This window comes from Lepidochelys kempii, chromosome 4 (assembly GCF_965140285.1).
Source record: "Lepidochelys kempii isolate rLepKem1 chromosome 4, rLepKem1.hap1, whole genome shotgun sequence".
NCBI classification, from domain to species: Eukaryota; Metazoa; Chordata; order Testudines; family Cheloniidae; genus Lepidochelys; species Lepidochelys kempii.
In genome coordinates, this window is record NC_136383.1 from 41,919,952 (window position 1) to 41,945,623 (window position 25,672).

The 25,672-nt window shown below is 38.8% G+C and overlaps 1 protein-coding gene across 1 annotated transcript in view; it reads left to right on the top strand.

The window, feature by feature from the left end:
- Positions 1 to 25,672, top strand: part of LOC140910365 (protocadherin Fat 4) — a 222,130-nt gene that overhangs the window by 139,178 nt on the left and 57,280 nt on the right. The window contains exon 7 of the mRNA XM_073341085.2: positions 23,517 to 23,697. Within this exon, the coding sequence (XP_073197186.1) occupies positions 23,517 to 23,697 (181 nt within the window). The remainder of the gene's footprint in view (positions 1 to 23,516; positions 23,698 to 25,672) is intronic.

Consider the following 25,672-nt stretch of genomic DNA (forward strand, 5'->3'; position numbering starts at 1 on the left):
ATACTCAGCAACACCCTCACAGCAGTCCTTGGAGCTCAGAGGCCGAGATTTGGCTTTAAGTGTCCCATACACACTGAAGGCTAGATTATGATACCCTTACTCATGCAGAATAGTATTTTGTGGAGTAAGGTGTTACTCATTTGGAATAAGGTGGCAAAATTAGGCCCTTCGTGAACACTTAGAGCCATACTGCACCTTGGGCACTAACCCATGTAACGAGTGCAACAGAGTTGTGCCACTCAGGAGCACAAGAAAGGAATTGTACTTCGAAGAAAAGTTCCTTCCCTGAACTCCTCATCCTTTTGCAGGGAGTAATAATCTGCTAGCAGTTCTTACCAATAGCAGGTTACTCCCCCTCCACTGCAATCAGCTGCACTAATCAACATATGGTGAGGGTGGAGCCAAGGTGCTAGTCATTTTCTACCCCTCTGTATCCACTCCTTGGCCATGTGCGTGTGGAGGGAATAGAGATCTAGGGAGGCAGTGCAAGAAAGTGTGTTGAGGAACAGGTGAATGTCTTACCTTCCTTATGTCCCATATGGTTGGTCAGGCCAGGCCATAATCTGGCACTTTAAAATAGTTACTAAATGCCAGATGAGCATCAAGTTGTTTCTGTATAATAATAATATTTTTTTCTTTCAATACACTTTCAAGCACAGTTTCCCAGAAATACTCTGATCATCTGAACTAATAATAGGAATAAGGTTATTGTTATTTTCTGTTTGTTTTAGTCCCTACTTCTCCAGCCATCCTTCACGTCTTCACTAACAGCATTCCCTAACAACTTCTTCTTAATCTAGGAACCAATTCTCCCAAGTGCCTAAGAAGTTGTGAGCATCGTGAACTCGTATTTAGTCAGTGGGGGGTTCTTGAAGTTTTAGAACCTCACAGGCATACTCAACACCTTGCAAGATTTAACCCCAAAGTCCCCTTTGTTCTGAATTAGAGAATCCATTTTACAGCATATGCCAGATATGCCAATCAGAATATGCCAATCAGAATACATGAATGCACAGATGTGGTTTATAAATGGGAGTGACAGGAAAAATGAACCTTAGAATAATGTGATTGTGTTGCAGATGCTCCCCCCCGAAACTCTACTTGCATATTTACCAAGACAACCAACTTGCAGCCATTCAAAAGTGTTTTTTATGGGTCTGTTTCTAGCACATAAATCACTGGCTTAGCTGTATCTTTCTTTATGGCAAAGTTGATTGGAGAAGAGAGGGTTTACGTCTTTGTTCCATCTGGTGGAGATTCAGAGATGGGTAGACATTAAACTTTGGCAGTGTGACAAAAATTGGAGCGGCAGCTTTTATCTTAACTTCTTTAATTCTTTGAATGTCATTGTGGAGAAAATTTTAGCATTCCAAAGATCAGCATCCTTTTATTTATTAGTTGCATGATATTGAGTAGCACATCTGGAAACCTGATAGCTGCCCGAGTCTACTGTTGAAATGAACTACAACCACCTCATCTTGCATTTGCAGAATGGTGTGTTACTGCATAGCACAGCTAGAACCAGATATGCAGCTACTAATGAAAAGCCTTGTTCTTGGGTTTTTTCTATTTCAGAATAAACTAGTAACCAGATTACATGTAGTTTTAACACTACTCTTTGAAAAACAAATCAGAGTGGATTGTTTGATATAATTAGCATTTATTTGGTATACCTCTGTGATTAATATGTTTTGCTTTAGAGAATCTTTGTGATAAAGGTTTTCATTCTCCCTTTCAAGCATGCAGGAGGGCAAAGGTTACCTCCATAGAAGTTATGATCCGTTAACACAGGATTTTGTAGATGTGCAGCAGAAGGATATGTGAGGAGTTTACCTCCTTGCGCAGCCCATGCAACGGCCACGCACGAGAGCAGTCCTTGTGAGCAGAGACTATTTGCCCTTTCCTCTCCCAGCAAGCAAATAGCCCAAAAGGGGATGCAGAGGAAGCTGAGCCATGGGCAGAGTGGGACTGATGCTCCATGGGGAGCAATTTGGATGGGCCAAAGTTCGCCTCCCTATGTTTCAAAGAGCCTCAGGGGGCACAAACTCTCTCCTCGGGCCTCTTAGGGAAGGGGAAGTCTGTATTATCCCCTTCGGAAGGCCATGTGCAAGACACGTAATCCAGTTTCATGTAAATAAGGATTTAATGACTTGGTCCTCAATTTGGAGTCAAGCCATCATTGTTATGCAAATCATCCATAACTCATAGTAAGGATGGGATTTTTCAGAACACTCAGTGTTGACCTAACTCTGTTTCCATTAAAATCAATGGTAAAACTGAGCTGTAGGCCAAATCTGAGAGCTTTTTAAAATCTTGCTGTGAATGTTTAGGGTCCAACTACCTCTTCCAACATTTCTCCTTACAAAGAGAGTCCTTTCTGTTGAAATTGTGAAAGAGTCATGAAATATAATTTCAGCATTTGAAAAGGTATTTGAAAAAAGTGAGTTTCAAATGGGATGAACTGCTTCTGCCTGACTGCTTGTTAGTGAGTTATTCTCTGTTTTGATGTCTTCCACAGCAAAAAAGATGGAAATTTATTTAGATTAACCCATATCTTTTAAACTAACGCTGTTTTTCGGTTCCAAAAGGTATGCAAAAGAGACAGAATAGCTTTTGTATTTGGCATGGGCTCATATCCCATAACTGGTTTAAATAACACAGACTGAATCATAATGAGTTTAACATGCTGTATGCTTCTCTTCTGTTTTATGGGCTAAGAGAATCATGAGATTAGGATGAATAATGTAGGCAGAAATTTAATTACTCTATACATATTTTAGCATTATAATTATAAATACCCTAAGACTTTTTGTGCTAGACAAATAAGGCACAGATCCTCAAAGGTATTTGGGTGCCTAACTCCCATGGGAGGATCCAGACCTAAGCCTTTTTTTTTAACTGTTCCCTTAATCAATAAAGTTGTCTAGTCTATAAACAGAAATGTGTATTATTTCTTAAATATTTGAAAATAGTTGAGAACATGCCTTTTTGAGGAAAAATATGCCCTTTGGGGTTTATTTACCACAACCTAAAAAGATTGACTCCCAAGTGCAAATGGTCATTTCTCTCAATCTGGTGAGGGTTATGCCATTACCAGCTAATCCATGAGAACAGTAAATGAGTGCCATTCACCATCAGGAAAAATTTCCAAAGGGAAACTTTGCAAAAAGTTGCAAAAAGAAAGTGCTCACAGATACTTCTTTCAGAGTAGCAGCCGTGTTAGTCTGTATTCACAAAAAGAAAAGGAGTACTTGTGAGACTAAGCAATTTATTTGAGCATAAGCTTTTGTGAACTACAGCCACTTTATGCATCTGATGAAGTGAGCTGTAGCTCACAAAAGCTTATGCTCAAATAAATTGCTTAGTCTCTAAGGTGCCACAAGTACTCCTTTTCTTTTTACGGATACTTCTGTATAAGATACTACCTTGCCAGGCAGCCTGGGGTGCATACAGGAGTACCTCAGAATAACACTGACTACTGGTGTGATTCACCTTTATGGGTTAGTTTGCTAGTCAATATTTGTCATTTTCTTTCATTAGCTGATTAAGAGATTTGGATATTTGTAAAGGTCAATTTGCAATAAGTATGTTTTGCTAGACTAAAGGAAATACTAAGTACTATTTATAGTGTAATACAAAAGACATAGTGAATTGCTACTATGTATTTCCCAAAGGAAGTAGCTACTGTGTGTAGGTGTTTCTACTCATTTATTTCAATCTATATTATTTATTATCATAAGCAATTTAGAGAGCTTCCACTGTGGGGAAAGTACAATTATTTCACTCAGCTAGCTGTAGCTGAATTTTCAAGTTTCCTGTAGATTTGCTTAGGCAAATCCCTTGAGTGCCAGCACATATGCACATAAGAGGCCACAAAGTTTACCATAGCATGTGGCAAGCTTGAGTAGGACACAATGACATGCAATATGTATCTGCAGAACAAAATGAAGAGAGTAATATGTTTTACCCTTAGTACACCTCTACCTTTTAGCCAGATGCTTTCCACCCTTTTCTTTGTTTCCAAGTACCCACTTTCTCTTCTCCCCTTTGTGCTTTCCCCAGGTATAACCCCCAACACACATTCACTTCTATCATCAATAGTCTGTCCCTTTCCCTGATCAAGTTCGGCATACAGTCACCAGTAGAGAACACAAACTGAGTCAAATGCCAATGTCCGTTTACAACCATTTGTAGGGTTCTTAGCAAAACAGATAGAATTCCATGAAACAAGGAGAACAGCAATGACCACATCATCTCACACATACAAACTTAAGTTAATACTTTTACTCCTGCCAACCAGTAGTGCACAGTGTTACAATAATGCTTTGTTCATTCTGTGCTGGACAGGCATGTGTTTAGGATGGCTCACCATCATCAATTTACTGAGAATGTTCCAAGTGAGAATGATGACAAAGTGAGAACTGATGTTGGCATTGCCTCTAAAATATATATCAGGGTAGTTCAGGTTTCACCATAATATTATACAATATTGATTGAAAAGAATAAAGGCATGAAGTGAAGATTTCCAACTATGAGCTGGCATGAGTGCCATCTTGTTTGTTTTATATAGACTCACCAGTTTTAGGTATGCAAAGCAGGTATATCTTTTTTGAAAATGTATCTAAATAGGCCCTTCTCTCTCTAATACCATATTGCTTATAGTTTAGGCAAGTAGGCTAGAATCATAGTTCTTGATACTTAGAAAGTCCAAAGGCAAGCAAGAATTATAAAGCTATATGAAATGTAAACTGTTACATTCTCAAGCTGCTGTAGTTTCATCTTTTGCCTAAATGTTACTCCATGCATTATACTTAGCTTTGTAACTATTAGGTAGAAAGTGTTTTAAGAATACTGTATTCATGGATATGTCACTTTAACATGAAACTGAGAGAAATGTGCCAGTGGGTTTGGAAACTGCCAAATGTGGACAATCTTGTGTGTGTGAATACTTCATCCTCTTGAAAGAAAAAGAAGATAAATACTTGAGTGGTAACAGTGCTAGGCAAGGAAAATGTCCTGGTCTTTGAGAACTATTAACATTTTCCAGTCACGGTGATCTTAAACCCTTGCTTAAACAGCACATTACATCTTATAAATTGAAAGTCTGTTAGCTAATTCTTCACCTCCAGGACTACAATTTCAAGAAGCTTAATTGCTAGGATAAGTCCTGTAAAACATGAACATATGGCATGAATAGTTATCCTGAAGGTTAATCTTCACCAGTTGTATGTGATGTTTTTAAAGTACAATTCAATAACATGCAACCATGATTAAAGGGAGCTCACTGTGGGATACACAGGAGTCATAAGCAGACAAAATTGACTTGGTCAGCAGTTTCTAAGGGAACCAGCATCCCTGGTGTTTTCTGTCTACAACAATGACTTAAAGAATAAGTAATTGTTGGTTTTAAAAATATATGTTTTTAAGTTCATTTCATTGTTTAAGTTCAATTTTATTTGTTAAAAATGTTCAGTCTTCAAGTATGTACCCCTTGTGCCCACAAATATGCATCTTCACCTATTGCACCCTTAGCGAGTTACACACAATATGCACAGATGCAGATGTGCATGTTTTACATGTGCATGTGAAAAGTTGCCCCTAAAGACTCTTTCTATGAATCAGTTTTTTCCCCAAAAATGCATCTTCTTGCTGGGAAACTTAACATCATTCTGGGTAAAAATGCTGTAGTTTTACTATGCATATCACTCTTCACTCAGAACCATCCCAGATGAGTTGTACTTTAGACATTAGATTACAGGAAAGTATTAAGGGCTCTATGATATGATGGATTAATGCCCAAGCCTTTCACTGTAGGAGATCTAAGTTTGATTGCAGCAAATTACTAACTGGCATCTGTTTAGGTCACAAACCCATTACAGAAAATATTGTGGGGAGCTTGCACAGACAGTGTGTGCCAGCACTATTCATGTCTCTAAATAGACTCCGCCAGCCTTTCTCTTTCATGGTCAAAAGGGCTAGTGTGATCCTTGGTTGCATTATCAGGTAGATCTCGAATAGGAGGAGGGAGTTTACTTTACCTCTGTTTGGCACTGGTGCTGCTGGAATACTGTCTCCAGTTCTGATGCCCAAAGTTCAAGAAGGATGCTGATAAATTGGAGAAGGGTCAGAAGAGCCATGGGAATGACTGAAGGTTTAGAAAACCTGCCTTGTAGTTACAGACTCAAGTTGCTCAATTTGTTTGGCTTAACAGAGAAGCTTAAGGAGTGACATGACCACAGTTTGTAAGCACCTGCTTCAGGAATAAGTATTTGATAATGGACTCTTTGGCCCAATGGCTGGAAGTTGAAGCTAGACAAAATCAGACTGGAAATCGGGTGTAGATTTTTAACAGGAAGGGTAATTAACCTCTGGAACAATCAACTAAAGATTGTGATGGATTCTCAATCACCAACAATTTTAAAATAGAGATTGGATATTTATATGCTCTAGGAATTATGTTTGGGGAAGTTTTATGGCCTGTGTTACACTGGAGGTCAGATTGGATAATCACAGTGATCCCTTCTGGCCTTGGAATCTATGAATCTATGAGTTCTAAAATTTACCTGACTTTTTTTTAAATAATTAAAAAGATGATGGAATATAGGTATGTGTTGCTTTATCTGTCATATTTTATGTCAACCTTTACTGACAGGTGAAACTGCACACCATAATGACTTCCAAGAACCCATACATTTCACCTGGGGTTCTTCACACCAAAAGGTTACTGTCTAAAATGACTGATCATTTGGATCAAGCCACATGTTCTAAAGCAGGGATCATATGTTCCTTGATGGAATGGGGACTTCTGCTTTCTAAAAGCCCTCCTCCCCCTGCAGCCTCAGGAGGAGAAGCACAAGAAAGAATACCCTTAGCCCCTTCAAGGAGTCTACATACTCCCCTCTCCTCCCCTCCTTGTGGCTGATTTTGATGGGTTGAACACAAAGGTACACCTTAACCCTAATGCAGTGGTTCCCAAACTTGTTCTGCCGCTTGTGCAGGGAAAGCCCCTGGCAGGCCAGGTCAGTTTGTTTACCTGCCACGTCCTCAGGTTTGGCCGATTGTGGCTCCCAGTGGCCGTGGTTCGCTGCTCCAGGCCAATGGGAGCTGCTGGAAGCGGCGTCCGGTGCATCTGTGATCAGCCGAATCTGCAGACACGGCAGGTAAACAAACTGGCCCGGCTCGCCAGGGGCTTTCCCTGCACAAGCGGCGGAATAAGTTTGGGAACCGCTGCCCTAATGGCTTCCCAGCACCAAACGGAAGGGTTTATGAGCAATTCCCCCAGCTCTGGGGCACCATTTTGTCCTGGGAAGAAAAGATCTCTCACATCCCTCCTTAGGATTAGAGTAGGACTGGGCTTTGGAGCCTTATTGTGGGTATTGTGTTTGTTGTCTTTTGGGGACTGGGAATGTATTTTCTGCTCACTGCCAGTAAAGCATGGGCAGATGGTTAAACCTCCTTCCCCCCAAACCTTAGGTGTTCATGTTGGTGCACTTTGGCAGGTGCCCAGTGCAGGTGTGATCATTCAGTGGGGTCTAGTTCCCTCATACACTGGAATTTTAAATTAGGAAATTGGATTAGGAAAAGCATCTCCTAAACAAGATGAGGGATGGGACTGGTGCTCCTGTTACAATAGAGAGACAACCCTTGAATGAAGGGAGGAAGGGTCTGTCCTATGGTTCTGGGACCAGGTTAATGGGCTGTCAGCAGCCTTTCCCCAGGTAGTACAAATGACAAAAGGAAGGATGACCTGCACTGGACGAGTTATTTCCAGGAAGTTCCTAGATGTGTTACTTAATAAAGTTACAGCCAAGTTAAACAACATTCCTGGTTTCTTCCCTTTCTTCCTGTGGCGTCCAGGACAGTGATGGTCTGATATATTTCTAGGGGAGTTCACAATCCAAGACTTTCAGACTAGGATGCAAAGTGCCTTTGTAATTTTATAAGGATTTCAGACTAACCAATATAATTATCTTTTACTTTCCCTTCATGAACAAGTTCTCTTTTTAGTGACAAAAGAATTTTCTGAAAACCTCTGAAACTATTAGGTTGTGAGAGGTTAATCCCATCCCTTGATCTCATCCAGCTCTGCAGCAATCCCTTTGAATTCTGAGCTTTGGTTGTAATTTCTTACCTCCAGTTCCCCTGTTTAATCACACAGGCAATTGAAACCTCAGTTTGATGCAGACAAAGTTAGATAGACACTAGTTATAATGTGAATATGATCATTTTTATTTATAAAAACAAATAAACTTTTATTTTTTTAAAAAAATAAAAGGATTATAAACCAGAAATAATACAGTAACCCTTCCTCTCATGTATATACCAACCTCACCCAAATGTAAAACATTAGGTAGTAGTGTTAGTCCAAATGAGCTGCATTATATGATGTGGTGGGTCTCAGACCTTGCTCCATATAAACTTGGCTAGAGCTGGTCAGAAATTTTCCTCTGGAACAATTTTCTGTCAAAAAATGCCAATTCATTGAAATCCAAACATTCTGTGGGTATTGTCAATTTCAATTAATCTTTCAGAGGAAACCAGGCAGCTTTTCTGACAGCTTGTCTGCCTATGCACCTCCCAAGCAGCCCACCTGTAGGGCTGCAAGGTCCCTGGCTCGTTGGCCAAATTGCAGAGGCACCAGGGCTGCCAGGTGCTTATTTTGTTTCTGAAACACCAAAATGTTCCAACAGCAGGAATGTTCCAATGTTTCCCAAAATAAATATTGTAGAATTTCACTCCCACAATAGTGTTCAGGGTTTTGGTTTCTTTTCCCAATTTGGGACAATACTTTCCCCCAAACTCGTGAAATTTTTCATGGGAGTGAAATTTACTTTCATGGCGACTTTCTCTAATTTTGTTCCTTCTAAGTAAAATTTCAGATTTTCTCTGGTTGAACCCAGGAAATGCTTCACTTTTATGATACTTAATAACATGGATCCTTAAAAATACTCTAAGTGCTACCTCTTCGTAACAAACCGCCTCTTTCAGAATTGGGACTAGAAATCTAGTTGTAAAGCTCTGAAATCTAGGCCTTTATCTCTTAGAGCTCTTCTTCAAGTATTACTCCCACCTTCGTGGGGTCGGCTCTTCGCCACTTTAGTCTGTCTTGAAGCAGTGCGTCAGAAACTCCACAGCTAATCACATCCTTTTGTATGACATTCATCTGTCTAGTTTTGGGCCTTCCAACCCTTCTCGTACCCTACATTTTTAAGTTTAAGAAGCTTGTTTCCTATATATTCTTCTGATCTTATTCTCACATGCCCAAATTATCGAAGCCTGGATTCCCCTCCTCCTCCTCCCACCCCCGCAACCCCCCACCCCCGTAATTGGTACTACCTTGTTATGGGGTATATAAAACCCACATAGGGATAGAAGAAGTTAAGGGGCAGTTCTGGGCCCAAGTTGCCATGGCTCATCGCACCTGCAGAACCTGTGCCAGTTGGAGGAGGAATTTAAAGGATAACCAGACAGCTCAGAAATGGGAGAATAGCAGATAAGATAGGGGGATGGACTATTGTGAGAACTCTGCAGGAGTCCTTTCTGCAGGGAACAAGGGCTCACAAGCGGCAGCTACCTCAGGCCCCAGAGGAGGGACTAATTTGTCATCAAGGATTAAAGAACCCTTTGCTCTATTTTTTCTTGGATTGTTTGTGAGACTGTGACCACACCCTGGTCTGAGAAACTGAGTGGCAGGAAGTGACCCAGGGAAGCTTGATATTGCTGGGTCAGAGCCTGGTAGAGAGGGAGGGCCCAGGCTGCCCTTCCAGCCAGTCACAAGGGCGGCAGCACTCCCTCTCCCCTGCCTCTTTGAGATAAGGGGGAAGGGAGGGTGAAGACATTGGAAGCACTGAAATAAGGGTATGAGGACTTCTGAGGCCCGGGGTTGGGTCAGAAACTCCTTTTTGGATGATGCTGGACATTTATACTTTCTTGGACTCAATTACCCTGGAAAGGTGTAGACGTCAGTAGTGACCTGGCTGGAGGTTTGAGTTGCTATCTATTATCCCTTGCCATGCCAGAGTGGCCATCAGCAGGGGATGCTACAAATGGGAGAGTTGTGACCTAACCACTAGGCCATACCACCAGCAAGCCCAGCCCTGTCACAACACAATTAAAACTTCTGTTTCAATATGTTCACACCTACTTGCTCCAGGCACTTCCATGGTTATAGTATGCCATTGCATCTGAGAGAATTCTTATTTTTCGCGTTGCTTGATGCTTCTGCAACTTCTAGTACTGGTGCCACCATACCCTGGTTTGGTTTTATCATATGGCATGGTTCTCTTGGATTCTGTTAATTCATAAGCCTTTCAAAGTAATTTCTCCATTGTTCCTTTATCTGGTTCTCACTGATTAGTTCACTTCCACTTTCATCTTTAATTACTTTGATCTCACTAATACCTTTTCTTATTTCAGGTCTTTGCCAATCTAAATGTTTCTTTCTCATCCTCCTTCATTTCAAGATTGGCATATAAGCCTTCATTGGGTTTAGCTTTAGAGTCTGCCACCTTTTACTTTTTCTTTATCTTTTTGGCTTTTTGTACCCCTGAAAATCCTGCTGTGGGAGTGTCACTTGCCAAAGTTTAAAACACTTTTTCTTTTCCTTCACAGCCTTTCAAACTTTCTCATTCCACCACCAAATCTCACTGGGTAAAATGGCTCTTGCTTTTGTTTCACCAACAAGTTTCTTGCACATTCTTGAATTTTGCCTTTACATCTTGAGCAAAAGGAAGTTATCCCTTAGCTATCACCTGTTGAGATGGAAACAGGATTGGCTCCCAAATCATCCACAACAAAAGTCATTAATAAGATTGCTTCATTGCAATTTTTTTATACAAATATATTAGGTTCACAAGTTTTGGAAGGGATTTAACTACAGGAAATTTTGAAGAGATAATGAAAAGTTCTTCTGGAGCTAGAGGAAGATAAGTCAGTTTTTCAAAAATAGGTAACTTTTAATGACCCATAATCCAAAATTTCCTTTAGATTTTGTGTATACATTATCCTTTGTGTTCAGGGTAAAAGTTAGAGTTTTTAAGCCAAGTTCATTTTTCAGACTTAACTGTGAAGAGGTTACAACATCTCCATAATTATTTAAAAACACACCAACATGGAGCAGTGGACCCTGTCTGCCTTTTAATGCATTTAGAAAGATTGCTCCACTGTGAGAAAAACCTTGTTTACTCCATGAAAAAGTTAATGCTTTCTAATAACACATACAACTTCCAGTCTGGGGACCCATTCACTGAATATTTGACTGCAGGAACGAAATCAGCTTTGTTGCAAAGCAACAGATTTCAGTTAAGCAAAAATTCCATTACTGTTGAATTACTTTCCATGTTTCAGGATAATGATGTGTTTAATTTACGGGGGCGCACAAAAATTTTTGATCTGCTTGCAGTTTGAACTTTAGTCAGTCATTTGGTCTCGTTCATTTTATTTTACTTAATCTTTTTGTGTTCTTTTGGCAAAGCAGGTGCCTGTACTTTTTTTTTACAAGTCTATTGTCAATTTTCTAGCACTTAATTGTGATATTTTAGTACTTACAAAGACTTCAGGCTTCTGGGTTTTGAAAGGAATAACAGCTTCATTATTTCCAAAATTGTAAAATATGTCACAGATGTCAAGACCCAGAACTTGTTCATGTTTTAAAACAATGTGTAGATCACAAACTAAACAGCATATTTCTGTGTTTGTATTTTCTTGTTTTTCTCTATGCTGTACAGCACCATATAACTGAGCTGTTTTGCTAAACTTTCTTTTAACATATTCAGGAGTTGCCTTGCCTGCTATTTGTCAATCTCCTCTGATTGTTTTCTTTTATCAGTCCAGATTCACTAAACATTTTAGTAATCATTTCTCCTTCCGTGCCAAACTGCAACTATGGTATTTAAAGCTGAACATATGTTAGAGAAGACGCTGTCATGTACTTGAGGATTACAATAGGTCAGAAGAGCTTACTCTGCCCATGTGTTCCAGAATTAAACCAGATGAAGATAACAAGTGTTGTTTCACAATACCATATAGTAATTAGCAGAAGATATACCTACAGTTATCTCTCCTTTTGCGTAACTTTAAATGTACGTATGTGCAGAATGAATGTGTAATGGCGAAAGGGAGAAAATATTTAGTTCCATACATTTGGTGTGACTGTATTACTCATGAGTATTAGAGCAAAGTGGAGGCACAACTGAGTTATGATTAGGTCATCCCCAAAAAAACACACACAGAAAGTGAATTTTTTCTCTGTGTTCGTTATTCTGGCTGTGTGGAGTAGAAATTTTGTGAGATGAAACAATACCTACATGTACTGTGCCTACTACAACTTGCCGGAAATTAGTTTCCTTACAATTCTGTATGGTGCAGGAAGTCACTGTTTGTTCCCCCTTCCTCTTATGGAAAAATGTGGGTGATTCCACTGTCTAAAGCTGAAGATTTTCTGATATCTGTGCATATCATTGGAGACCAGCCAGAAGAAAATGTTTGCATGTGGAGTAGAAGAAGGCCACTGGTAGATCTCCTCCAAAAGTACATCTGAGGTTGGTATAAGTAGCAAACAGCAGGAAGAGCACCTTGTTTCTGCACAGCTGCCCACACTCCAGATTCCCTGTAGCTTCTTGATAATATAGCTTCTTCACAGCTCCCATGCTTATGCCAGCTCTGGAACTTCCTTTAAAAGGGAGGGGTCCACTGCACCTAGGGGGTAATTGGCACAAGCTACAGCAACTTTGGTCTGTAATATGCACCAGTTTTCCCCAGAGATTTGGAGGAAGCAGAATCTGGAGGAGTCCTACCTGCTGTCTTCCCTATCACACACTCCCTGACACAACCCCTATCCGCCAGTTTTCTTATATGCCTGGGTTTCTTTTGTTGTAAATATATTCATGTAAAATGCCTACCTTTCTGAACTCAGTACTTTTTATTGCTGAGGTTACCAAAAAATTCTAAATCCCAGATTACAAGTATGCCTACTATGTTTCCTGTTTATTTCACATGAAGATCTGAAGCCATTTGTCTGAATTTATTTAAGGTGTATGTAAGTTTGATTCCTAGTGACTGACAGCTAGAAAGTAAACGCTTAAATTGGCTTTCACATAGACTACTAGTAATGTAAACCAGGCATAAAAAATTCAGAAGTCATAGCAAATTAAATAGTAATCTGTTCCTCCCGATTTTAAAGATTTGCTTAAGCTGTCATTCTAATCATCTACATTTCTTCAGTCAGCATTAACATTAAAAGCCTGTATTTTATTAATTATGCAATGGATGCCTGAATTCCCCCCCCCCTTGAGTAAACCCTTTTACCCTGGATATTCTGTGCTATTGCAGGATCTATGTGTTTTTTGTTTTGAGAAAATGTGATGATAAAACACTAAAGAAACATTCTCAAAAAAGATGGAACCCTCAAAGAAATATTTTTTTAAAAAAGATTGGAAATAAACCAAAATATTATGAAAATTACTCTAAATTTCTGATAATAGGCCACATTTTGACATACTCTCACCCTGTACAACCTTACTGAGGTCTGCACAAAATTTGGTTCATGTCATCAAGGTGTGAGTACATGGGCATCCACGGAGTGGGCAGAAGGAGTCTTTTGTCACTGTTACTGATTTCATGCTTGCTTAGTTATCATGAGGCCAACTGATTTAAATGAAATCACAAACCTCTAAAAATGACCTAAGGTATCTCATCCAAACCCCTGTATGCCATGATTTTAAGATCTAGAATCTCAGGCCCTTTCAGGGTTCAGAATAAGTGCTAAGTGGGAAGCAAGAAATCTTCTTGTTCCAATGGGATAAAGCTCTATTTGTTAGCACTGTTGGTTTCTAGGATATTGTTTAGATAGATTGTTTTAAAGGGCAATTGTTTGTAGTTGTCCAGGGGTTAAAATGTTAGGATATGGACTGGACCTTGATTCCTGGGCAGAAGGCAGCAGAGCGGAATCAAAGATGCATAATACATTAAATAAAAATTTTGGACAATCTTAGGAGAGCCTGATCCTGTAGTGTAATCACTCCTGTTGGCTTCAAAAATCTTTGAGGGCATTCAGCATCTCTCTGGAGGAACTTGGCACCTACAGGATTGTTCATTACAAAACAAGATATTTTCAGTTCACTTTTAACATGAAAACTACTAGCAGTTTTGTTTGTGTAAGAAAGCAATATTTGGGCCTGATTCACTAGTGTGTTACATCAATTTTAATTTTTAGCATGTGCCTTAGTGCTTTTCTGAATACAGATGGTCTTAAGCACATGTTCAAGTACTTTCCTTATTCAGGGCCAAGATTTGGAGCCACCGCTTTAGATACAAATCAATGTATTTTTGCATTAAAAAGGCATGGAACCACTCTCCCCACCCCACATCATCATCATCATCATCATCATCTTCTTCTCATCCAAAAACATCTTTACAGACACGGGAAGCAGTATAGCATCACCATCCATTCCTGTACATGATTTGTTCCTCCATTTAGCCCAGCCAAGTCATGCCCCTGCATCTGATATCCTGCCATCTAGTCAATGGTTGACCTTTAGATCTACTGTCATTGGTTTCATTTTCATTATTTTCTTTGGCATCCTATCATCTGTTTGTCTTCTACAATGTCCCTACCATTGTAATCTTTTTGATTGCAGCCAATCCCATACTCCGATTTCACAGAGGAGCCTACTCTCCTAACTTCTTAATTTGTCTTAAAATCATTCCATTTTACATCTGCCATCTTCCGAAGAACTCTCATTTCTACTATCTACAGTTTTCTGATGTCTGTTTCATTTAATGTAGCTGTTTCCAAAGAGTAATACTGTTTTGATAATATTATGTTTGGTTCCGGGTGAAAAAGTACCAGTCCATAATTTCATGCAGCACTTGTAACAAAGTACATCTCCTTTTAACCTTATCTTTGACGGAACCTTCAGCACTGATCGAGCTTCCTAGGTACATATAAGATTTTACTTGTTCTGTGACTTTGCTGCTTCATTTCAATACTTTATCTCTTGTTCCTTTTCCAAGATACAATAAATGACAAGAAGACAAAGTGGTTGTAAATTCAAGTCGACTGCACCAATTTCCCAAGAATAGCAAATAGTATAATTAATTCAAACATGTCTGCCAGTTGTACAATGTCATCTGCAGAAGCTAAAGAGTTTAACTCTTTACCCAAAGTCACACCGTCCCACTCTATCACTCTTAATGTACAGTTTAAGAACGTGATGAACACGGCAATTCCATGCCCCCTTGTTTTAAACCAAACTTTGATTTGAACCAGTTACTTAATTATCCACCAGTTCTTACAGTACTACAGGAGTCATTTTACATAACTTTTATAATTGCAGTTATCATATCTGGAACTCCATGTGATTTTATTACTTTCTATAATGCTTCCCTCCAAACTGATTCAAATGTCTTAGTGAAGTTGATGAAAACTGCAAACATCTTTAATCCCCATTCTCACTTCCCCTGCTCTGCTCCCCACCCTATCAGCTGTCAGAGTGTGAATATCAGAACAATGGAACTTCTGCCTGATCTGAAGCCACACTGTTCCTTCTCTATTACTTCCTCTAAAACTGGCATTAATCTGTTGCCAGCTATTTTCATCATGATTTTTCCTAGTACTGATAATGATCTTACAACACTGTAATTATTCTAATCAGCAGGATTTCCTTTCTTCGGGATTCGTGGAACTATTGAATTTAGCGAGTCACCCAGTACCTTCTCTTGCTCCTATGCCTTCTCATATATGTTTTTCCTAATACTTTGATAACACTTGTCCAGTTGGCTTTTAGCAGCTCACCTGTAATACTGTCTATTCCTGCAGCTTCACCATTTCTTCTTATTTTTCTATTTCTTTTTCTGATGGTGGTTCAATGCTGAGATACATTTTGTCTTCCAAACTGCCCTGTTCATCTAGCATGTCTAGAATGCTTGCATCTGGATGAACTTCAGGGTTCTGCACTTTGGCAAAATGATTCTTCCATATTTTCAGTACCTCTTTGGCATTTGTTGGCAGTTCACCAGTGATCATTTTTGCCACTTGCATCATTGGCCTGATTGTGCTTCCACACAATTTAACTTCATTTTCATATCTTGTTTTCTTGGTGTCTTGTCTAGTTGTTGAACCTCTTCTTTCCAGAACTTTTGCTTGTCCAATTTTTGTGATTCCTTCACCGTATTGTGCAAATGCTTTTACTACTTCTGCTTTCCCAGCAGTCTTGGCTTGTTTATACTTTTCCTACAGTATTCTTGTTTTGTTTTTTTTTCCAGGTTTTCATTGTTTACTTAGGCCTTCCAATAACTTCCTGTATTTTGTATCACTTTCTTGAATATTTTTCATCCAGTCTGTGGTGAGATTTCTTCGTCATCACAAATCAGTGGTCTGAAATGTTCTCTAAGTGTCCACTGATATTCCTTCCTCACAGAACTATCCTTTAACTTATCAAGATCAAATTTAGCTTTAGTTACAGCCATCTTTTTCTTGGACTCTAACTTCATCTGAATCTTTTCCATTAGTAGACATGATCACTGCCACACTCGGTACTCCTATAGATTCTTAACATCCAACAGTGACCAGTGACTTTTACTGAAAATAATGTGGTCAATCTGGGTTTTAGTTTAACTGACTAGTGAGTTCCGTATAACCTTGTGTATATCTTTGTGAGAAACCACATACCACCAATAATCAGACTGTGCATCTCACACCAAGTTTTTAATCTTTCCCCATTATCCCCAGTGCTATGTGGTCCAACACTGTTCATTTGCTTACCATGTCATGTACCACCCTCTTGCATTTGTATCTCTCTTTATTAAAATTCTATCATGACCAGGAATCTCATCTACAATGCCACCTAACTGTTGATAAAATCCTTTTGTCTCTTCCTCTTCTGCTGTTTTTGTTGGTGCAGAACAACAGGTCACAGTTATGCATAATTTATTGTAGGCAGTAGTAAATCTTGCTATGAAAATCCTCTCAAATGTCAGTTTCCAGCTGCTCACTGAAGTCACTGTTCTCTTGTCCACTGCTATAGCAACCCCATCCCTGTGCTTCGCTTGTCCACCTGAATGTCACATGTAAAGGAAAGTATAATTTCCAACTGTGAACTCTCCTGTATCCAGCCAATATGTCTTCTGTATGGCAGCAAAGGAAACCTACAACTTCCTTTATTCTTCTGCTACTGAGTCTGGACTGGAGTGAATAGAGTTCTAACATTTCAGCTCACAGTACATGTGATATGTTTAGCAGTTACCTGAAATCCATGACCATTTCCATTTTCTAGGCTTGACAGGCCTGGGTCAAAATCCATATAAGTCAGTCTGGTTTGCTGTACTATAACAAATACATTTCAGGTATAATGGCTTGTTAATCCACCCTATCCATCTCATGGGAATGCCATGTGATAGCTTGCTGGCCTGCTAGAAATAGGTATCAATGGTTCCACATTAGTCTGCTTGCCTTCCAAAGCTAACGAGCTTAGACTGCTTGGATTTTAATCAGTTTTTCTTCTGCTAGACAAACATATATCTTTAAATGTATATCTTTCAGGTAAGAGACATATCTTTAAAAGTACTAAAAAGAAAATCATAAGAGGCCACATTTTTAGCAGTGTGTGGGGACTTTGTTAGCTTTCATTAATCACAGCAGGCCCTTACGTGCTGCATTGCACCATACTGAAAATATAGTCCTGGGAGTCATTCCTGAAATTAGATGTAGGATTTGAAACTGCATTTGGTAATAAGAGTAGCATTTCCCAGTGAGTTGATCTTAATGTTTTATTACAATGGCACTTCACTTAAACTTTGATGTACATCTCCAATTTTGTACTTACAGTAGATTTTCATATAACGTTATTGTCAATAATTCATGGTTATGGTGTAGCTAGCTATTTCATAACTCATGTTCCTACTTCTTATACATTCTTGCTTATTGCTGGACTGTTGCTTATTCAAATCCCATGATTAATTTATGTGCATTAATTAGTACGTTTTAAGACAGATTAAGTTTTATAGCAATCTTATTGCTTAATTCATTTTATAGACAATTATACAGAAATACACTGGATTTAATTCTTGTGATATTTCAGAAGATATTCCTGCTCTGCAGCTCACAAAAATCCAGTAATAAATGTTATTAAAGAATATATGTTAGATAGCTCTAATAAAATATGTTTAACTGGCTTGCACCTTTTTGATATCACAATATCAGTCATGCCTTGAGATGCCAGCTAGCTTTAAAAAATTTATTTTTCAAATGACTTAACTGTAAAACACTAAATTACATGTAATGTGATTAATATAGTAATTTTTTCTTCCTGTTAATGTTGTCCTGCCCCAGAAACTGTCCTGGGATCTGTTCTGATATAGTTCATAAAGTGAAATTGTTCATAAAGTGATATTTCATAAAGTGAAACAGTTCTATGTTTCCAAAATTAAGAAATATTCTTTATATTGGTTTGTGTTAACAAAGATGCTACATTACGTTTAGAAGAAGGGAGGCAGACTAGATATACTATTAACTATTATTATTATTTTATTTTATTATTATATTTTGTAGATAATTTATGAAACTATCAGGACACTGGTCCTTTAGGCACATGCATGCCCTGTTACAAGATGCTAGAATTTGGAGAATTTTCGTTTCCAGCTTGAGTACGTGACAGAAGTACTAGGTGACTTGGGATCATGTGGTTGCCTTTGTAAAGAAAAACTCTTAGTTTAATCTAGGAGAGTCCAAAGTCAGGAAAATTGCTAGGAAGCTGCCACCTCCCAGGTCATCAGAGGGCAGGAGGCCTGGAGTCGTACAAGTGACTATGAAGCCCAAGGAGAAAGGCCAGAAAGAACTTGAAGCTCAGACAACAAGGGTGAAGAGTGAATACTTTAGCATGGATAATTTTTGTCTTACAATATTAATAAACCTGACTCCCAAAAAATGAGTCGTGAGTTTTAAACACTACTTTTGTGGTGTGTGAGTACCTTAAGGGTACTGAAGAAGGGGAAACTGAGGCACTGTTCACTTGACGAGGGCCTGGAAATGGTTACTCTGTAATAACATTATTTCAATAACATCAATAACATATTTTAATTTCTATGTTTTACATGGTTAAATTATTGGTATGAGTGAAAAGGTTGGTTATCACTCCTTCCTGTGGGAATGTAGTAGTAGTACAAAAATAACTTTCTAATCTGAAAGCAGTACAAATATTTTTTTCTCTTTGTGGGCCCTATTCGAGATTCTCTACTCAGATACAACTCCCAACTTCTTCAGTGATAGTTTCGCCTGAATAAGTAGCCCTGAAGGATGGCTTGATCCAGAAAAGTACTTACGTGTTGGCTTGCCTGATCCTGTACGTTGCTGGGCCTCTGATGAGGTGTCCTCAACTTCTGTTTACTTCACAGGGAATTGAGGACTCTCAGTACTTTGCAGGGTTAAATCCATTGATAGAAGATAATGATGATTTTTAATAACAATAGCAACATTTATCAAGTGTCTCCTTTTAAATACTTTGTAGTTAGTGTTATGGGATTTCCCCTCCCTTGATTGTCTTGGAGAGTGTATGGCAGGCACCAGAGGGGCCAGAAAGGAGTAAGCTCCAGTAGGTGAGGCAAGAAGTAACTGGGGCCTGGACACAGGTGCTGGTTGGGGGAATGGAGACAAATAAGCAAATTATGGAGAAAGAAGTGACAGGATTTATTGCAACTCACATCATCTTTTAAATTTGTCCTTAAAATTCACCTCTGCTCTGATGCCTAAAAATTACTGAATGGTGACTGGGGAGCTGGTGTGCTGTGATTGTAAGTTATTATGTTAATCATAATTGTATAACATTTTGTGCTGTGCTCCTCCCTTGCCCTCCCATCTGTCTGCACTATCTACTTGTCTCTTCTCATATACTTACTGTAAGCTCTTTGGGCCAGAGACCATTTTTTCCTTCATGTGTATGTGTAGTGCCTAGTCACAAGGCACTATCACAATACAAATAAATAACACTGATGACAATAATAACAGTAGTGACAGCATTGATATGATGTGAGAGTGGAGTAAAAAATCTAAAACCAAATCTCCAAAGCAGAGAGAACATCAGGGTTTTTTGCTAAATTTAGTGCCGCTAGATTTAAATTCTGCCAGATTCAAGACTGTCTGCAGGAATCTGCTGAGTCTTGTGTGATTCGGGTTTAGCATTTTTTTTAAATTTAAACAGAATCTATTTGCATTCAGAAATACTTACCAGAGCTTGCAGTACAAATTCTCTCACTCAGTACAGCATCGCCATACTTTTCAGCAATTAGCTTTGTAGCATCATCAGAGACCCTAATGGTAATTTTTAGCATTGTATACGAGATGTGTAATAGTTAAAGTTCATGGAAAATGTACTAAACTTAATTATGAAATATATTCAGGGAATCTTGGGGGAAAATCCTGTGGTCCTCTGACAAATTATAAGAAGAACATTCTTCAGAAACAACTGCTTTTAAAGCAGAATTCAAATCTGGGAACTTCGCCTGACCATGAAAAACTATATTTATCACCACAAATATAGCATTTATGTCTAATGCAACTGACGTAGTCACCAAATTAAAAAGGACTAAAATTTGTGGTCCTTAATCAGGCAGAACTTCCAGTGAAAGTGCTGAGAGTTCTGGTTGGTTGAGGGCTGCAGAATTTGGCCCCATGTTACTATTTATCCAGAGAAAGTGTCTTCATGTGTAATTTCTTCTTATTTCTCAGCAACTACACAAAAGTCAGTGGATGTGAGCTGGTCAGTCAGTTACAAGGGAGTGAAAGTTGTCAGGACTCAATATGAAATTGCAGCTGTAACTTATTATTGCCAAAAGCATCTTACCTTGGAACCATTGCTGCATCCCTGACTCATGCAAGTACTCTTATTAACTTCAACTGGATTACTTTCATGAATAAAGAATACACATGTGAAAAAAGAGTAGTGGAATTGGGCCCTTAAATCCACCAAAGGATGGAATGTAAGATCAAGTCTCAGAATCCATCTTCAGTTCCCTTCTGTTTGCCATCAGTTCACCACTAGTTAAAGATTGCTGAAGTACTCAAGATCGACAGGGTGTATTACAGAAATACTTCAAAGATTCCTGGATGACTGAAAATGTTATGAGATATAGGCAATGTCATAACTTCCAATGACTGCAGTAGGGTCAGGATTTCACCCACAGAACTGTATTCTGCTTTACCAATTAAAATTCCACCTAGATCAAAAGTGTCCAGAACTTTGCTAGACAATGCTTTGTGTGCAATACATTGGTGGTCTCAATCCAATTTTTAATGGACAGATATCACCATTACAAAAGCATTATTCAATTTGGCACTAATTTTCGTCCTTTTTGACCATTTCACTTAAGAGGCCAAGGATTTAATAACTGTGTAAGTCAGTGGTTCTCAAAGCCAGTCTGCCGCTTGTTCAGGGAAAGTCCCTAGGGGGCCAGGCCAGTTTCTTTACCTGCTGCGTCCGCAGGTTCGGCCGATCGTGGCTCCCACTGGCTGCAGTTCGCCACTCCAGGCCAATGGGGGCTGTGGGAAGCGGAACGGGCCAAGGGATGTGCTGGCGTTCCTTCCCGCAGCCCCCATTGGCCTGGAGCGGCGAACTGCGGCCAATGAGAGCCGTGATTGGCCGAACCTGCAGACGCGGCAGGTAACCAAACCGGTCCGGCCCGCCAGGGGCTTTCCCTGAACAAGCGGCAAACCGACTTTGAGAACCACTGGTGTAAGTAACAATACCATTTCTCTCTCTCTCTTAGTTAGTCCCATCAGATTAGTGCTGAGATACATTGAAGGATCATTGTGGGGAAACTTGTGTTGTATTTCTTCATTCTGTGAATAAACCAAGGGCTTAAATTTCCAGTGCTCTCTATCCATCACCTTTAGCAAGCATTACATTTACTTTTAAAAAGATGGACTTCAAGCTTTTACTGTGAACTGACTTTCTTTTCCTGGTTGAATTATACTATTAACACTATTTGAATATGATTTATCCTAGATTAATTTTTCTAGTATGTCTAAAATACCTAATCATCTGTGAAATATAACAACTTTCAACTTTGCATTTCATTAACTGTCAGGTGACTGAGTCAATTAAATGTATTTGGAATGATTGTACCCGACACATGCAATAACTAAGGACTCTGTTTCATTTAATGTAGTAATAATAAACATTCCGTGAGCAATATTTCAGCAGTCAAGAACACTTATTGTAGCCTTTTCGATCGGTAAGTATTTGGCTAAATGACATATCTGAAAACAGGGTACAGAATGAATCAGACTAAAATTCCTGGCTGAAAGTACATTATTGGCAAAAAAGAATTACATTGTGTAAATCAGTGTTGTCAAACACACACCCTTTGAGCTGGCAGACTTTAAAGTGAAACTTATGGAATTCTTTGTTAAGTTTCACTTTGCAGTTCTTTCACTCCCTTCCTTTGTGCTTTATGCACAGTTCCTTCATGTAATTTGGTGTTTTTGGCAACTGTCCAGTTGGAGAGTTCATCACAGATTCTTCCTTTGAGGCAGGAGGATACTGCACCAGCCTGTAATAAGAGTTTAAACAGTGAGAAATATAGAATTATTGTTTCATAGACAAAAAGGGGAAGGACAGATTCAGAAAGTGATTAGATTAGTTGGCACAATAAATGTATTTGTTCCTTGCCCCAGAGTGAGTATAATAATCCCGGTGAAGCTAATATGATTTAGGCCCCTTGTTAACATTTTCTGTGTCTTAGCTTGCATTTGACAGAGGAAGGGGTTCACAGAGTAGATACTTGCAGATTAAACATGAGCTGTCCACTCATTATTTCTCATTTGTTCAAATCCAGCAAAGATTAGTACTTAAAAACAAGACAAAACATAGGTTAAATGAGTTCAGTCCAGTTTCTTATAAACCAGTATCCACATCACAGTAAACACTATCTGATTTGGCACTAATTGGCATCATTGTTGGTAGTTCCGTCAAAGAAATCAGGTTTGAATGAGTCTGGAAAATGAACTAACCCTCCAGCCCTCAGAGAAGATCACTCCAGGTCAGGATTGTGACATACTGAGACAGTGAAATGAAGGAAACTAACATTCCACTGCCTCTGCTTTATTTGTTTTGTGGATAAATAAATTGTGGGCTTGAGTCTCCAAGGCTGTCAATGTGCCATCTATGACAGACTTCCATTAGAGAAAAAGAAAAATCAACCACATGTTCAAATTTGGCCTGATTGTTACAAACAAGGCTTTCTATGTTGTTTCCAGTTTATCTTTATGCACAGAACTTACACTATAGAATATTTCTTGAGTAAGATAAAGACTGAAAACTTTTGTGTGTTTGTGTGACTTGTACTTTGTACTCAGATGGCCTACTTTAAAAACAAACTAGCCCTGTTCTTTACATAAAATTGGCTTTGCAGCTCTCGAAGCTGTGACATGCAGGAGTGTTAGATTATAAATGAAGAGTGGCATATCTAGGATCGGTATTGTTGTATTTGTAACCTCTAGCATTTTAAATCCCATTTCCCCCCAGGATCTCCTGCCCTTACTGGCACTGGAACTATTGCTGTCATAGTGGATGATGTCAATGACAACATTCCTACATTTGCCTTTAAGATGTATTCCACCACCATTCCAGAGGATGCACCTACAGGGACGGATATTTTGCTAGTAAACTCTTCAGATGCCGATGCTTCAATTAATGCAGTTATCAGGTATGGCCTTTACCTTTGATGGATTTAATGCTGCTTGATATATCACATGAAGATGAAGGTTTTTCCTTCTGCTCATCACCACCACCTAAATACTAAAGACAAACAAGGACGGTGGTTTGTACGTGGCAGTACTGTTTAATCAAACCTGGGGTTGTTAAAAATCTTCTAGGGTGGTAATCTGAAGACATGATATTGCAATTTATTTTTAAACTCTGCAAAGTTAAAAGCAAATTGAATTTAAACTGACCTGAGTTTAACTGATTTCTAAAACTTTGGATCCCTCTAAACACAGAGAAATATGGATAAAGCAGCTATATTTAGCAGACTGCCTAAAGATCATAAATTGACCAAATGCTGTAGGTTGGACTAGTACATAACAGTAATATGTCAAATAAAATTAAAATGAATGGGACCATCCGTGATGAAATGGAACAGAGATAGAGAGTTTGTTACCTCACCTTTAAAAAAGACTATACAGGTCCAATTCAGCTCTCAGCTGCGCAAGTGTAGCTCCCTCTGATGGGACACAATTGGATATAAAGGTTGTAATTAAGAAGGCTTAATTAATTAGTGCTTCTAAAGTATTTTTATATTCATTAATGGAAGTCACTAAAAAAGTAGAAACTATTGTTCCTGAAGATTGACTAGATCCAGAAGTTTAAATCTGATGACCTTTGAAATTGGGGAGTAATTTGGATTTCAGAACTCATATACTAACTCAACTCAATAACTAGTGCTGGGGTTGATTGTAAAATTGTATAGGTTTGTTGTTCAGTTCTGGTTTGGATTCAGCCAGAATCTCACAAGAATAGTTGGTTTCTGCACTGTGGAACTGAAACCCTAGCCCGATTCAGCTTTGATCTTAATTACCAAACCTTAAACTTAGTTAGATCCACATCAAAATGGCACTTCCTCAGCCACGTCTAATTTTAGGGTCAGATTTTCAAACTTGGGTGTTTAAAGTCAGGCATTCAAGTACCATTCCCACTAAGCCTAAATATGGATCTAGGTGCCTAATTTTATAGCTCCAAGCTTGAAAACTGGATTCAACAGGAGGAAGAAGAAGAAAGACTTAGCAATTAGATGTCAAGTATCAGGATGTAGCCATGTTAGTCTATATCCACAAAAACAACAAGGAGTCCGGTGGCACCTTTAAGACGAATAGATTTATTTGGGCATAAGATCTTCTCCGTGCATCTGAAGAAGTGTTTTTTTACCCACAAAAGCTTAAGCCCAAATAAATCTGTTAGTCTTTAAGGTGCCACCAGCCTCCTTGTTGTTTTTTTAGCAATTAGAATAACCTCCAACATGCAACTTATAAACATCTCTGTATATTGCAGCAGATATACAGGCCATTTAATGATGAAATTGGTTCTAGATGCAGAAATATCATTACCCATCTTGCAGTCTCATTTATATATGTTCTTGTGATGAAATCCTTTGATTTGTTGCCAGTGGAGTCCTGGTTTCACTGAGCAAATACATGGGCAACTACTGCGCTTAGTTTGGAGATGAATAAGCAAAACAAATACTGCAAAAGGTAAATTGTTTTATCCCATTCAGAAAAACTGATGAAAAGGGAGAGTTTGGCAGTTTTCTTTTATGTGCCAAATGCTTTGTATAGCTCTACTGGCACAATCATGTCTCTTAACTGGGCAAATTCCTACTGTTGAGCTCTGGCAATAAGCATTTTCAGAGACAAGAATAATGAAGATGTTAAGTGTCAGTGACAGGCTCAACATTACCCACTGAGGACTGATGTGTAATGGAATGGAAGGCAGTCTTGTATTAGTTATTAATCACTCCTTACTATTGAAGAAGACCAGGGGTAATCCTTTCCCTTTTAACTTTTGTGAATGTAAACACTGATATCTATGTTCCCTAAAATACACAACATGGGGATAAAAAAATTGTCTCAATGTCATTCACTTTTGCCATTTCATCTACTTTTCGTCTTCAAAGTACAGAATAAAAT